This window comes from Cherax quadricarinatus, chromosome 3 (assembly GCF_038502225.1).
Source record: "Cherax quadricarinatus isolate ZL_2023a chromosome 3, ASM3850222v1, whole genome shotgun sequence".
In the NCBI taxonomy this organism is placed as follows: Eukaryota; Metazoa; Arthropoda; class Malacostraca; order Decapoda; family Parastacidae; genus Cherax; species Cherax quadricarinatus.
Genome location: NC_091294.1, coordinates 12,584,366 through 12,599,488, shown reverse-complemented (window position 1 = coordinate 12,599,488; position 15,123 = coordinate 12,584,366). Strand labels below are relative to the sequence as shown.

General features: G+C 38.4%; 1 protein-coding gene across 3 annotated transcripts in view; it reads left to right on the top strand.

Moving 5' to 3' along the window:
• LOC128706600 (monocyte to macrophage differentiation factor 2) overlaps positions 1–15,123 on the top strand; it is a 249,726-nt gene that overhangs the window by 168,452 nt on the left and 66,151 nt on the right. Inside the window, exon 7 of one of the 3 annotated variants that reach the window (XM_053801551.2) lies at positions 14,107–14,754. The exons of the other annotated variants lie outside the window; for them this stretch is intronic. Within the exon in view, the coding sequence (XP_053657526.2) occupies positions 14,107–14,286 (180 nt within the window). The 3' untranslated portion in view covers positions 14,287–14,754. Of the gene's footprint in view, positions 1–14,106; positions 14,755–15,123 lie in introns of those variants that run through there. 3 annotated transcript variants of the gene reach the window in all.

The window sequence follows — 15,123 nt, the reverse complement described above, 5'->3', positions numbered from 1 at the left end:
AATGTGAGTCAACTACTGGGAACGTCACAACGAATGACACCAAGGAAGGTAAGAATATTGTTGTTGGGGATAGCCAGGTTAGGTACATGGATAGGGCTTTCTGCTTGAAGGACAGGAGTAGGAGACAGAAGGTTTGCTTTCCTGGGGCTGGGATGGAGGATATCGTTAGCCGGCTTGACAACATCATGAACGGTAATGGGATCAATCCTATTATCTGCCTCAGTCCTGGAGGCAATGATGTAGGCAAGCGTAGAAGTGAGGATTTAGTTAGAAGGTTCAGGACAGCAATAGACATAATTAGGAAGGGGGGGGGGCGCCCTTTTATATGCGGCATTTTGCCAAGAAGGGGTGTTGGAAATGAATGGTTGTCCAGAGCAATTGGTATTAATTGTTGGCTGGATAAACACTGTAAGGATAATACAGTACCATTCATTGACAACTGGGACAACTTCTATGGCCGAAATGACATGTATGCCAGTGATGGGGTTCACTTATCCAGGGCAGGTGTGGATTTTCTTGCTAGCTCAGTTGAGGGGGTTGTTAGGACTTTAAACTAGGATTAGTTAGAGGTATGGGTTTAGAAATGATAAATAATGAGTATGGATATATTGACTTATGCTCTGATATTAAGAATCATAATAGTAACTGTCATGGAGTAACTCTGGGTAATGATAATTTCAGAAATTGTGTAAAACAAAGATAAATAGGAAAAATGTGCAGAAGAAAAAACATATGATGGTATTTTATGCTAACAGTCGAAGTGCAAGAAATAAGATTAATGATCTACGTTTGGTAGCATGTGCTGGGAACTTTGATGTCATTGCATTAACTGAAACGTGGTATGATTTAATGAGTTGGGATATGATTGCTGAGTGTAGTATTCAAGGGTTTAAGTTGTTCCATGTGGATAGATGTAATGGGAAGGGGGGAGGAGTTGCATTATATGTTCGAGAAAATATTAACTGTTGCATAAAAACAGGTATAAAAATAGATGGAACAGTAACAGAATCTGTTTGGGTAGAGTTTGTAGAAGGTCAAGAAAAACTAATTCTAGGTGTAATATACCAACCTCCTGGCTTGAATCACGATAGAGGGAGACTTCTTTGGGACAAAATTGTTAGGGCTTCTAGACACAATAACATAGTGATAGTAGGGGATTTTAACTTCAGTCAAATTGACTGGAATTCTTTGACCAGTAATCTGGAGTCCAGTGACTTTATGGAAACAGTTCAGGACTGTTTTCTGAAGCAGTGTGTAACAGAGCCTACCAGGGGTAATAATTTGCTAGACCTAGTCTTGTCAAATAAGGAAACACTTGTAAATAATCTGGAGATCACTGAAGAGCTTGACACAAGTGATCACATATCCATCACCTTTAGCATTAGCTGGGAATACAAGAATAATGATAATACGGTAAAAATCCCTGATTTTCGTTCTGCCAATTATAGTGGACTTAGGAAACACCTGTCAAATCTCGATTGGGGTTATCTAGCCAATGATTTTATTGACGATGATCATACTTATGATTATGAAGGGATCTCCATTTATGATTTTTTTCTTAATAATGTACACAGTGCTCAGAGTATATACATTCCCCAGAGAGAAATTAGGTCTAATAATAACGATCCCAAATGGGTTAACAGGAGGCTAAAGCATCTAATAGGGGAGAAAAGGGAAATTTATAGGCGCGTCAGAAGAGGAGAGGTTAACCTTACTGACCAATATGTTTGGCTTAAAAGAGAAGTAAAAAAGGGGATTAGAAAGGCTAAACGTGACTATGAAATTAGAGTTGCTAATGAATCAAAGACCAATCCAAAGGGCTTCTTTCAAGTGTATAGGACGAAGGTGAAGGAAAAAGTAGGATCTCTGAAAATTGGGAATGGACAGCTGACGGATAACGAACTGGAAATGTGTTCCCTATTTAATGACTATTTTTTGTCAGTTTTTACACAGGAAGACATAAATGAGATTCCAGAAATTAACAATTATTCAGTTCCAGATGAATTCAAATTAACTAATATTACTGTCACGAGGGACATGGTTATCAGACAGATAGAGAAACTGAAGCAGAATAAGTCCCCGGGACCCGATGAGTTGTTTTCCAGGGTACTTAAGGAATGCAAGATGGAGCTTAGTCAGCCATTAACGAGTGTGTTTAATGTGTCCATCCTTACCAGTGATGTGCCAGAGTTGTGGAAGATGGCTAATGTGGTTCCTATATTCAAATTGGGATAAGTCCGTTCCTTCAAATTACCGTCCAATAAGCCTGACATCTATATTGGGCAAGTTATTAGAATCAATTATAGCTGACATTATTAGAAGTCACCTTGAAGAGCATAATTTGATTAATGAATCTCAGCATGGGTTCACGAGCGGTCGTTCCTGCCTGACAAATTTACTGACGTTCTTCAATAGAACATTTGAGGCAGTGGACAGTGATAAAGAATACGATATTGTTTATTTGGATTTTAGTAAAGCCTTCGATAGAGTACCTCACAAGAGACTCTTAAGAAAAGTGGCAGCTCATAGTATAGGAGGTAAAGTTCTAGCATGGATAGAGGCATGGCTTACCAATAGAAAGCAGAGTTTTCATTAATGGGATCAAATCAGAATGGGGATTAGTCACTAGTGGCATTCCACAAGGATCAGTTTTAGACCCTCTCTTGTTCATAATTTACATTGACCTTGATGAAGGGATTATGAGTGACATGAGTAAATTTGCTGATGATACAAAGATAGGCCGTATAATTCATTCTGAGGAGGATAGCAATGAACTTCAGGAGGATTTGGACAAATTAATGTCTTGGTCTGAAAAGTGACAGATGACTTTGAGTGTGGATAAGTGTAAGGTAATGAAAATAACCCTCAAAGCTATAAACTAGGTGAAGTAGAGCTTCATCATACAGAATGTGAAAAAGACTTGGGAGTCATGGTAAACAGAAATCTAAAGCCAAGACAGCAGTACCTGAAACAGGCCTTCTCTAATTCAACCTCCAATGGAAATATTTATCTAACTTATTTTTATGCTACCCAAGTTATAGCTTTTATATCCTTTTACTCATTTGCATGTGGTGACCTGTACTTAGCTCGTATGGTGACCTGCACTTAGCTCAGTGGTGACCTGTACTTAGCTCAGTGGTGACCTGTACTTAGCTTAGTGGTGACCTGTACCTAGCTCAGTGGTGACCTGTACCTAGCTCTGTGAAGATCTGTGCAGTGTGTTCTCCTTGAATCTGCACAAGATGTCCTCTCTTGAGCAACTCTACCAGCAGCTAAAAGAGGAGCTTTGGGTTGCTAAGCTTGAGATATGGCAATTGACAGAGGAAAACAAGAGGATTCGAAGTAATCCTCCTGTTGTGAGTCCTCAGGTCAAGAGAGGAACCTGGTCAGTGGCCAGCCAACATGGAACAAAGCTGAAAATCAAGAAGACTGTTGGACTGGCAGAAACAACGAAGATCCAGAAGACTACTGTGGAGACTTCCAACGCATTTTCGGTGCTACCAGATGAATGTGTGTTGTCTACTGGAAACGTCAAAATAAGTACCAAGGAATCATTGGGAGAGGAGGGTGAGTCAACATCCCGTGAAACCCCAATGAAGATCATCGAAAACGTCACTACAAACTCCACCAGTGAAGGTAAGAACATTGTTTTAGTTGGGGACAGTCAAGTGAAATTTATGGATAGGGCATTTTGTCTTAGGGACAGGTAGAGGAGGCAGAGGGTATGTTTTCTTGGGGCTGGGATGGGGGATATTGTTAGCCGTCTGGACGATATCATGCCTTAGTGTGGGAGGCAATGATGTTGGCAGACATAGGAGTGAAGACCTGATTAGCAGGTATAGGACAGCAATAGAGATCAAATCAAATCAAAGTTTATTCTCTATAAGGATTACAATGCAGGGTTTACAGATTTTGGTTATTGTATGGTTTACAAGGGTGGGAACCCTGTGATATGTGGCATTTTGCCCAAGAGAGGAGTTGGTAATGAATGGCTGTCCAGGGCAATTGGTGTCAACTGCTGGCTGGACAAACACTGTAAGGAAAATGCAGTAACATTCATAGACAACTGGGACCTCTTCTATGGCAGAAATGACATGTGTGCCAGGGATGGGGTTCACTTATCTAGGTTTCGAGTGGGAGCACTGGCCAACGCAGTGAAGGGAGCTGTTAGGTCTTTAAACTAGAAATACATAGTGGTATGGGTTTTCGTGGAAAATCAATGTATTCTGAGTATAGAGATAGTGTGAGTTTTAAGGAAACCAGTTATACGCAGGATGAGGAAGAGTTATTGGTGAACATAGGAAAGCCAATGGCATTAGGTGATAAGGAGAGTAACAGGCATAGTGGAGGAACAGGAATCAGAAGGAAGAAAAAAAAAGAAGGGAGGGTTTCTGAAAATATATTATACAGTGGACCCTCGACATTCGATACTAATCCATTCCTAAGAGCTATCGAATGTCGAAAATATCGAAAGTCGAATTAATTTTCCCCATAAGAAATAATGGAAATCAAATTAATCCGTGCAAGACACCCAAAAGTATGAAAAAAAAAAATTTATCACATGAAATATTAAGTTTAATGCAATAGAATAATTACAATAACAACATTAACAATAGATTAATAACAATAGAATAATTGACACTTACCTTTAATGAAGATCTGGTGATGATTGATGGGATGGGAGGAGGGGAGAGTGTGGATGGTGTTAGTGTTTAGACGGGGAATCCCCTTCCATTAGGACTTGAACTGGCAGCCTCACCATGCCTTACCACACTGTTTATGCCACAACGATTCTTAAATCTTTCAAACCAACCTTTGTTGGCCTTAACTTCACTCACATCACCACTAGTTGCAGGCAATTTCTTTACCAAATCATCATGCACTCCACTTTCATACTTTGCAATTATCTCTTTCTTCATTTCAATAGTCATTAGCACCTTTTTTCTCGAAGAGTTGGCACTAGAAGCTTTCTTGGGGCCCATGGTTACTTATTTTGCAGAAACAAGCACCAAAAACAGTGATAATATGATATGGAATGTACCGAATGTATCCTTAGATGCACGCACACTGACTGGCTTGTAAACACTGGCACACACGGGGCAGTTCAGGCCACACGTGGACACATCTCGTACGAATCGTATCGAATGTCGGGTTTTCCATCGAATGTCAAGGCAAAATTTTTGTGTTAACCCTTAAACGGTCCAAACAGATCGACGTTCAAATCTGTAGTGCTCCAAAAGTAGAGCTACGTTTTTTTTACATACTTTCAAATATAACAAAAAAAATGTAGATAAAAGTTTTTTTACACATTTTCAAATGTAAAACAAGAAAGAAGATCTACATTTTATTACATACTTTCAAATGTTGAAAAAACATATATATACGTTTGGACCATTTAAGGGTTAAAATGCATCGAATGTCGGATTTATCAAATGTCGATGCCTTCGAATGTCGGGGGTCCACTGTATTAATAGTCGTAGTGCGAGAAATAAGATGGACGAAGTGAGATTAGTTGCGAGTGTGGGTAACATTGATGTTTTTGCCATAACTGAGACGTGGTTTAATATGAAAAATAGGGACATGCCTGCTGAATGCCACATTCAGGGTTTTAAATTGTTCCAAGTAGGCAGAAGTATTGGGAACCTGGAGTTTACCTGGAGAGAGTTCCGGGGGTCAACGCCCCCGCGGCCCGGTCTGAGACCAGGCCTCCTGGTGGATCAGAGCCTGATCAACCAGGCTGTTGCTGCTGGCTGCACGCAAACCAACATACGAGCCACAGCCCGGCTGATCCGGAACCGACTTTAGGTGCTTGTCCAGTGCCAGCTTGAAGACTGCCAGGGGTCTGTTGGTAATCCCCCTTATGTGTGCTGGGAGGCAGTTGAACAGTCTCGGGCCCCTGACACTTATTGTATGGTCTCTTAACGTGCTAGTGACACCCCTGCTTTTCATTGGGGGGATGGTGCATCGTCTGCCAAGTCTTTTGCTTTCGTAGTGGGTGATTTTCGTGTGCAAGTTCGGTACTAGTCCCTCTAGGATTTTCCAGGTGTATATAATCATGTATCTCTCCCTCCTGCGTTCCAGGGAATACAGGTTTAGGAACCTCAAGCGCTCCCAATAATTGAGGTGTTTTATCTCCGTTATGCGCGCCGTGAAAGTTCTCTGTACATTTTCTAGGTCGGCAATTTCACCTGCCTTGAAAGGTGCTGTTAGTGTGGGAAGGGGGGTGGGGTGGCGCTTTATGTCCATGATCGTTTAAATTGTTGCATAAAAATGGGTATAAAGTCTGAAACACATACTGAGTCTGTTTGGGTAGAATTTTCAGAGGGGCATGAAAAATTGATTTTAGGTGTGATATACCGTCCCCCAAACTTGGATAGAGACTGAGGAAGACTACTCTGGGAGGAAATTGTTAAGGCCACAAGGCACGATAACGTTGTAATTTTAGGGGACTTTAACTTTAGTAATATTGATTGGATTTTTCTGACTGGGAATTTAGAATCTAACGACTTTTTAGAAGTAGTTCAGGACTGATTTTTGAAGCAGTTTGTGACAGAACCTACAAGGGGAAATAACTTGCTTGACTTAGTTCTGGAAAACAAGGAATCCCTTATTAATAATTTAGAAATTTCTGAGGAACTTGGTGCTAGCGACCACAAATCAATTACATTTAGCAATGAATGGAAGTACAATAGTATGGATAACTCAGTAACAATCCCAGATTTTTGCTTAGCAGATTACGATGAGCTTAGAGAACACTTATCATCTGTTGACTGGGGTAATGACGAGAGCTGTCAATATGACAGTTTTCTGAACACTATACATGCTGCCCAAAAAACATATATCCCATATAAAGAAATTAGATCAAATAGAAATGATCCAAAATGGATGAATAATAGGCTCAAATATCTTTTAGGGCAGAAGAAAGGAATTTACAGGCATATCAAAATATGTGAGGGTCATCTTATGAATCAGTACATTGACATTAAGAGGGACATTGAAAAGGGGATAAGAAAAGCTAAACGGGACTATGAAATTAAAGTTGCTAGGGATTCAAAAAATAACCCAAAAAGTTTTTTCCAGGTTTATAGAACAAAAGTTAGAGATAAGATAGGTCCCCTTAAAAATAACTATGGGCATCTTACTGACAAAGAGAATGAAATGTGCTCGATTTTAAATAATTATTTTCTCTCGGTTTTTACACAGGAAGACACTAACAATATCCCAGTAATTAATTTTTATAGTGGGCTTGAAGAAAATAAATTATGTAACATCACAGTCACTAGTGAAATGGTTATGAAACAGATAGACCGACTGAAGCAAAATAAGTCACCGGGACCTGATGAGCTTTTTTCAAGGGTTCTTAAGGAATGCAAAATGGAACTCTGTGAACCATTAACTAATATTTTTAATTTATCTCTTCAAACAGGTGTAGTGACTGATATGTGGAAGATGGCTAATGTAATTCCTATTTTGAAAGCAGGGGACAAGTCGTTACTGTCAAATTACCGCCAAATAAGCCTGACCTCAATTGTAGGCAAATTACTAGAGTCAGTTATAGCTGAGATTATAAGAAGCTATCTGGATAAGCATAATCTGATTAATGATACTCGGTATGGATTCACGAGAGGCCGTTCTTGTCTAACTAATTTATTAACTTTTTTCAGTAAAGCTTTTGAGGCTGTTGATCACGATAAAGAATTTGATATTATTTACTTGGATTTTAGTAAGGCTTTTGATAGACTACCGCACCAGAGACTGTTATAGAAAGTGGCAGCTCATGGCATTGGGGAAAAAGTGCTGTCATGGATCGAGTCATGGCTCACTAATAGTAAGCAGAGAGTGTCCATAAATGGGGTTAAATCTGAGTGGGGATCTGCAACAAGTGGCATTCCACAGGGATCAGTTTTAGGCCCAGTGTTGCTTATGATATATATAAACGACCTTGACGAGGGAATTACTAGTGACATAAGTAAATTTGCTGATGACACAAAGATAGGTAGGATAATCGATTCAGACGTTGATGTCTCACAACTTCAGGAGGATTTAGACAAACTCAATTCGTGGTAAGAAAAGTGGCAGATGCAGTTCGTTGTAGATAAATGTAAAGTTCTAAAGCTCAGAAATGTCCATAACCCTAGCACCTACCAGCTTAATAATCTTGAACTTAGCTGTATAGAATGCAAAAAGGATTTGGGGGTTATGGTAAACAGCAATCTTAAACCAAGACAGCAGTGCCTAAGCGTGCGAAATAAGGCAAATAGATTGCTGGGATTTATATCAAGAAGTGTAAGCAACAGAAGTCCAGCAGTTATACTTCAGCTTTATACATCATTAATAAGGCCTCACCTAGATTATGCAGCTCAGTTCTGGTCTCCATATTACAGAATGGACATAAATTCAATCGAAAACGTTCAGCATAGAATGACTAAATTAATACATAGCATTAGAAATCTTCCTTATGAAGAAAGATTGAAGACCCTTGAATTACATTCACTTGTTAGACGAAGAATGAGGGGAGACATGATCGAAGTGTATAAGTGGAAGATGGGTATTAACAAAGGAGATATAAATAAGGTCTTGAGGATATCTCTCCAGGAGAGAATCTGCAGTAATGGATTCAAATTAGACAAGTTTAGATTTAGAAAGGATGTAGAAAAGGATTGGTTTGGAAATAGGGTAGTTGATGAGTGGAACAGTCTACCTAGTTGGGTTATTGAGGCTAAAACCTTGGGTAGTTTCAAATTTAGGTTGGATAAATACATGAGTGGGAGGGGTTGGCTTTGAGTGGGACTTGCATATGAGTGGATAGAGCTATCAGAGCTTATTTCTTGGATGACATTGAAAATTGGGTTGGGCAAATGTTTTGTTAGTGGGATGGATTGTAAAGGACCTGCCTGGTATGGGCCAACAGGCCTGCTTCAGTGTTCCTCCTTTCTTATGGTCTTATATGGAGACCAGAACTGAGCTGCATAATCTAGGTGAGGCCTTACTAATGATGTATAAAGCTGTAATATAACCGCTGAACTGTTGTTTACACTTCTAATTTGAATCCATTATTGCGGGTTCTTGAAGGGATATCCTCAAAACCTTATTTATATCCCCTTTGTTAATACCCATCTTCCACTTATACACTTCAATCATGTCTCCCCTCATTCTTCGTCTTACAAGTGAATGTAGTTTAAGAGTCTTCAATCGTTCTTCATACAGAAGATTTCTAATGCTATGTATTAATTTGGTCATTCTACGCTGGATGTTTTCTAGCAAATTTATATCCATTCTGTAATATGGAGACCAGAACTGAGCTGCATAATCTAGGTGAGGCTTTACTAATGATGTATAAAGCTGGAAAATAGCCGCCAGACTTCTGTTGCTTACACTTCTAAATATAAATCCCAGTAATCCGTTTGCCTTGTTATGTACACTTAGCCACTGCTGTCTTGGTTTAAGGTTTCTGCACACCATAACCCTCAAGTCCTTTTCACAATCTGTATGTCTAAGTTCTACATTATTTAACTGATAAGTACAGTGGACCCTCAACCAGCGATATTAATCCGTTCCTGAGAGCTCATCGTTAGTCAAAATAATCGTTAGTCAAGTTAATTTTCCCCATAAGAAATAATGGAAATCAAATTAATCCGTGCAAGACACCCAAAAGTATTGAAAAAAAAAAAATTTTACCACATGAAATATTAATTTTAATACACACAAACTGAAGATTACATGCACAGTTTAATGACACTTACCTTTATTGAAGATCTGGTGATGATTGATGGGATGGGAGTTTCTTGAAGTTGGAAATAACCTGCTGGTCCATGGGCTGCAGGAGAGGAGTGGTATTAGGAGGCAAAAACTTCACCTTAATGAAGCTCATGTCCCTAGAAAGCTGCTCTGCCACATCTGTAGGATGACCAGGGGCATTGTCTAATACCAGGAGGCACTTAAGGTCTAATTTCTTTTCAATTAGGTAATTTTTCACATCGGGAGCAAATGCATGGTGTAACCAGTCATAGAAAAAGTCCCTAGTGACCCATGCCTTACTGTTTGCCCTCCACAGCACACACAGATTAGCCTTGAGGACATTGTTTTTCCTGAACACTCTGGGGGTTTCAGAGTGATACACCAATAAAGGCTTCACTTTGCAATCACCACTAGCATTGGCACACATCAACAAAGTAAGCCTGTCTTTCATAGGCTTATGTCCTGGGAGTGCCTTTTCCTCCTGAGTAATGTACGTCCTGCTTGGCATTTTCTTCCAAAACAGGCCTGTTTCGTCACAATTAAACACTTGTTCAGGTTTCAGTCCTTCACTGTCTATGTACTCCTTGAAGTCCTGCACATATTTTTCAGCCTCTTTGTGGTCCGAACTGGCAGCCTCACCATGCCTTATTACACTATGAATGCCACTACGCTTCTTAAATCTCTCAAACCAACCTTTGCTGCTGGCATTTTTTTAATTAAATCGTCATGCAACTTCCTAGCCTTTTCACATATGATCGCTTGAGAGATGCTGTCTCCTGCTATCTGTTTCTTGTTTATCCACACCAATAACAGTCTCTCAACATCTTCGAGTACTTGCGATCTCAGTTTCGAAAACATAGTTGCACCTTTGGCAAGAACAGCTTCCTTGATTGCCGTTTTCTTGCCCACAATAGTAACGATGGTTGATTGGGGTTTATTATACAACCTGACCAGCTCAGAGATACGCACTCCACTTTCATATTTATCAATGATCTCTTTCTTCATCTCCATAGTAATTCTCACCCTTTTTGCTGTAGGGTTGGTACTAGAAGCTTTCTTGGGGCCCATGGTGACTTATTTTGCAGGTGCAATCACTAAAAAGGCTGTGATAATATGAAATGTTCCAGTTGTATGTTTGGAAGCGACCGCGGTGGCTGGCTGGCTTGTAAACACTGGCACCAAAGGGACAAGTGAGGCACGCTCAGGCCAAAGTGGACACATATGGTATGGAACGAAAAGCGTTGGTCGGGTTTTTAAGCGCTAGTCGAGGCAAAATTTTTGCGTTTAAATGAATCGCTAGTCAGATTTATCGTTAATCGATGCAGTCGCTGGTTGAAGGTCCACTGTACTAGGGTTACGGACACTCCCGAGCTTCAGAACCTTGCATTTATCTACACTGAACTGCTGCCACTTTTCTGACCAGGAATTGAGTTTGTCTAAATCCTCCTGATGTTCCGTGACATCTACGTTTGAATCAATTATCCTACCTATCTTTGTGTCATCGCCGAATTTGCTCATATCATTAGTAATTCCCTCATCAAGGTCATTGATATAGTATATTATAAACAACAATGGGCCCAAGACTGATCCCTATGGAGCGCCACTTGTTACAGATCCCCACTCGGATTTAACCCCATTTAAGCATACTCTCTGCTTCCTATTGGTGAGCCATGACTCGATCCATGACAGCACTTTTCCCCCAGTGCCATGAGCTGCCACTTTCTTTAACCCTTTCAGAGTCCAAAGGCCAAATTTCAAAGTGCGCACCAGTGTCCAAGAATTTTCAAAAAATAATTTTGTTATTTTTTCTTATGAAATGGTAGGGAATCTTTTTCTGAAGGTAATAAAACAAAAAGTATGAAATTTGATGGAAAATTGACAAAATTATGCTCTCACAAATTTTGATGTGTCAGCAATATTTACGCATCGGCGATTTTTGCCAACTTTGACTCCCATTTCAGGCCAATTACTTTATTCCAGCCTATCAAATTCTTAGCTATTTCACTAGTATTACTTCTATTCTATCAACTGAGCACAAGAAATCGCCAACTTAACTGTTTCAACTGCAAAATAAAGTGATTGGAAATTGGTAATTTGGCCAATTTAGTGCAGAGTTCAAAATATTCCAGTTTCAAAATAGGGTCCAGAATAAACAATGCAGGCATTCCTGGCACTAAACTAACATTTCCTCTGTTTATTAGTTATGTTTTCAGGCTTTACAAATGAATTCCATTTTCATTTTTAATTCACATAATGAATTTTTATTCAAACCAAAAAATGGAAGATTTACTGTCATGCAATATTGTAATAATTGTATAAATAATATCAGCACATTTGTGAATGTATATTATACCCACCATCTGGCGTGTATTAGACGTGTGAGGTCATTTGTTTACTCTTAAACATCGGCAAAAAATTAACAATTCCGCTACTTTGAGCTCAGTTTCAAGCCATTTTCAGTACTAAAATCAATCAAAATCATCTCTATTTCTGTAGTATATCTTCCATTATATCAAGTGAGACCAAGAAATCACAAATACATCTATAAAAAAACTATGAAAATATGCTGTTTTAACCATTTGACTGTTTTGGTCGTATATATACGTCTTACAAGCCACCGTTTTTGACGTATATATACTCATAAATTGTAGCGGCTTCAAATCAAGCAGGAGAAAGCTGGTAGGCCCACATGTGAGAGAATGGGTCTGTGCGGTCAGTGCGCACCATATAAAAAAAATCCTGCAGCATGCAGTGCATAATGAGAATAAATAAAACTCCAACCGTTTTTTGTTTAATTGAAATGCCAACTTTGTGGTCTATTTTTGTATAGTATTTATGGTTGTATTCTCGTTTTCTTGGTCTCATCTGATTGATTGGAAAACTTATTATAGAGATAGAAGTGATTTTGATTGGTTTTACTATGAAAAGAACCTTGAAATGGACCTCAAAGTAGGGGAAATGTTTGATTTTTGCTGATGTTCAAAAGTAAACAAATGATTTCATTTTCCAATAAATGTCCAAGTAGCCATTCTAATGTTCAGTCATGAATGGGTTGACATTATTTATATAATTATTACAATATTGCAGTAGTTTGCATGACAGTAAATCTTCTATTTTTTGTATGAATAAAAATTCAAAATAGAAAGCAAGAGTAATATCAGAGGGGCCTGGAGACGTGACTGATGAACAAAGAAAATGTTATTTTAGAGCCAGGAATGTCTGCCTTGTTCATTCTGGACCCTATTTTGAAATTGTCATATTTTTTAATGTTCGTGAAATTGGCCAAATTGCAAATCTCTGACCATGTTATTGGGTAGTTGAAATTGGTAAATGGGCAGTTTCTTGTACTCAGGGGATAAAAAAAATGGAGTTCTAAAGAAATAGCTATGAGTTTGGTCGACTGGAACAATGGAATTAGCCAAAAATAGGGCTCAAAGTGGGCAAAATAGCCGATTCGTAAATATCGCTGAGGTCGCTAACTTCACGAGAGCATAATTCCGTCAGTTTCCCATCAAATTTCGTTCTTTTGGTGTCATTACAACTGGGAAAAGATTCTCTTATCATTTCATAAGAAAAAATTATTTTTTTGTTTTTTGGAAATTTTGTGACACCAGGAGATACCTCAGGATTTGGGGTTGTGACAGTCAAGGGGTTAATCGAAAATTACGGTCTCAGTTTTTTCTCTCATTATGCACTGTGTGCTGCAGGATTTGTTTTATGTGGTGCACACATACCACATAGATGTATTCTCTCATATCTAGGCCCAACTTTACCGCTCACAGCTTATCAGAGTGAGCTGAGCTCATGGTGTAGATCTACAGTTTGGACCCTCAACGTAAAGCCGTAGATCTACGGCACAGACTCTCAAAGGGTTAACAGTCTCTGGTGCAGTACTCTATCAAAAGCCTTACTAAAATCTAAATAAACAATATCAAATTCTTTATCATGATCAACAGCCTCAAAAGCTTTACTGAAGAAAGTTAATGAATTAGTTAGGCAGGAACGGCCCCTCGTGAATCCATGCTGAGTATCATTAATCAAATTATGCTTATCCAGATGGCTTCTTATAATATCGGCTATAATTGACTCTAGTAATTTGCCTACAATTAAGGTTAGGCTTATTGGGCGGTAATTTGATGGTAGCGACTTGTCCCCTGCTTTAAAAATAGGAATTACATTAGCCATCTTCCACATCAGCAAAGCTATAAGCTATGCTGATGACATCATGATACATACAACAGGGCATAAAAAGAGAGTCCCATTCTTAACAAGGTTCAAGTAATTGTAATCAGCTAGGTTTCATCATATCTTCATCTAAAACTAAGATATTAACAAGCAAATGACATCCCCTCACCCATCTGTTTGCAGGGTGAAAATGTCAGCATCGTTAAATTTTACAGATGTCTTGGTGTAGATGTAGCCTTCAATAAATCTTTTGTAGCACACCTAAATATTGAAGCCCATCGCCTCCTCATGTTAACTATTCCAACTCTGGTTGTTTACAATAGTACAGCAGTATCAAGTAAGGTGTTTCTTTATGAAGGCTAGCTACTAGAGATCAACTCTTGACAGAAAATGCAACTCTCTACTAAAGAAAACAGAAGGTGATGGAGGCATGCAAAGATAAAAAGCATTAGGGAGATTCAAACATGCTTTACATGCGAAGCTGGAGGGGTTATATTTCCAAAGTAGGCTGTCAAACTTTATGCCAAAATGCATTTTTTTTATCTTTCAAACTATGCAATTGAAATAGATTAACCTAAATATTCTGTACTCAGATTTTGGTATTTTGTTGTGTGTTGCAGTGTTTTAATAATTATGTGGATTGCTCTTGAAAAATTAGCTGTTTAAATACTGTATGTGCATTCCCTTGTCTTTTTTTTTTTTGTGATGCAAACATGCTTTCTTTGTCTCTTGTAACTGTTGAATTTTTTTGGTTAGAATAAATTATAAAATCAAGTACTGTTTCCTCAGGTGTTAGAATAAACAGCCTATTCATGTTATAAATGTGTTGAGTGTTTGTTAGTAAAATTCTGTGTTAAGTGTTTAATATTTAAATGTTTTCATTATTACTGTATTTATAATTTTGAGTAATTTTTTTCCACTTTGTCTATTCTCTTAGATTTAGTGTTGTATGTATATTTTTGTAGCATTGTACATTTGTTTTTAAAATTGGTACAGGATGAAACAGTACAAGTACAGTAGTATAGTATTCACAAATTTTAGGTTGAAATAGAAATTAAATTTCTATACAAATTTAGTATAATTTTTAACAGTGTTTCTGAAATTTATTTCAGTAGAATTTGAAAAATGAACAATTTACCAACAGTGTTTTATCATGTGAGCTATGAAGCATGACATGCCAACTTCTCTAATATGCCTGAG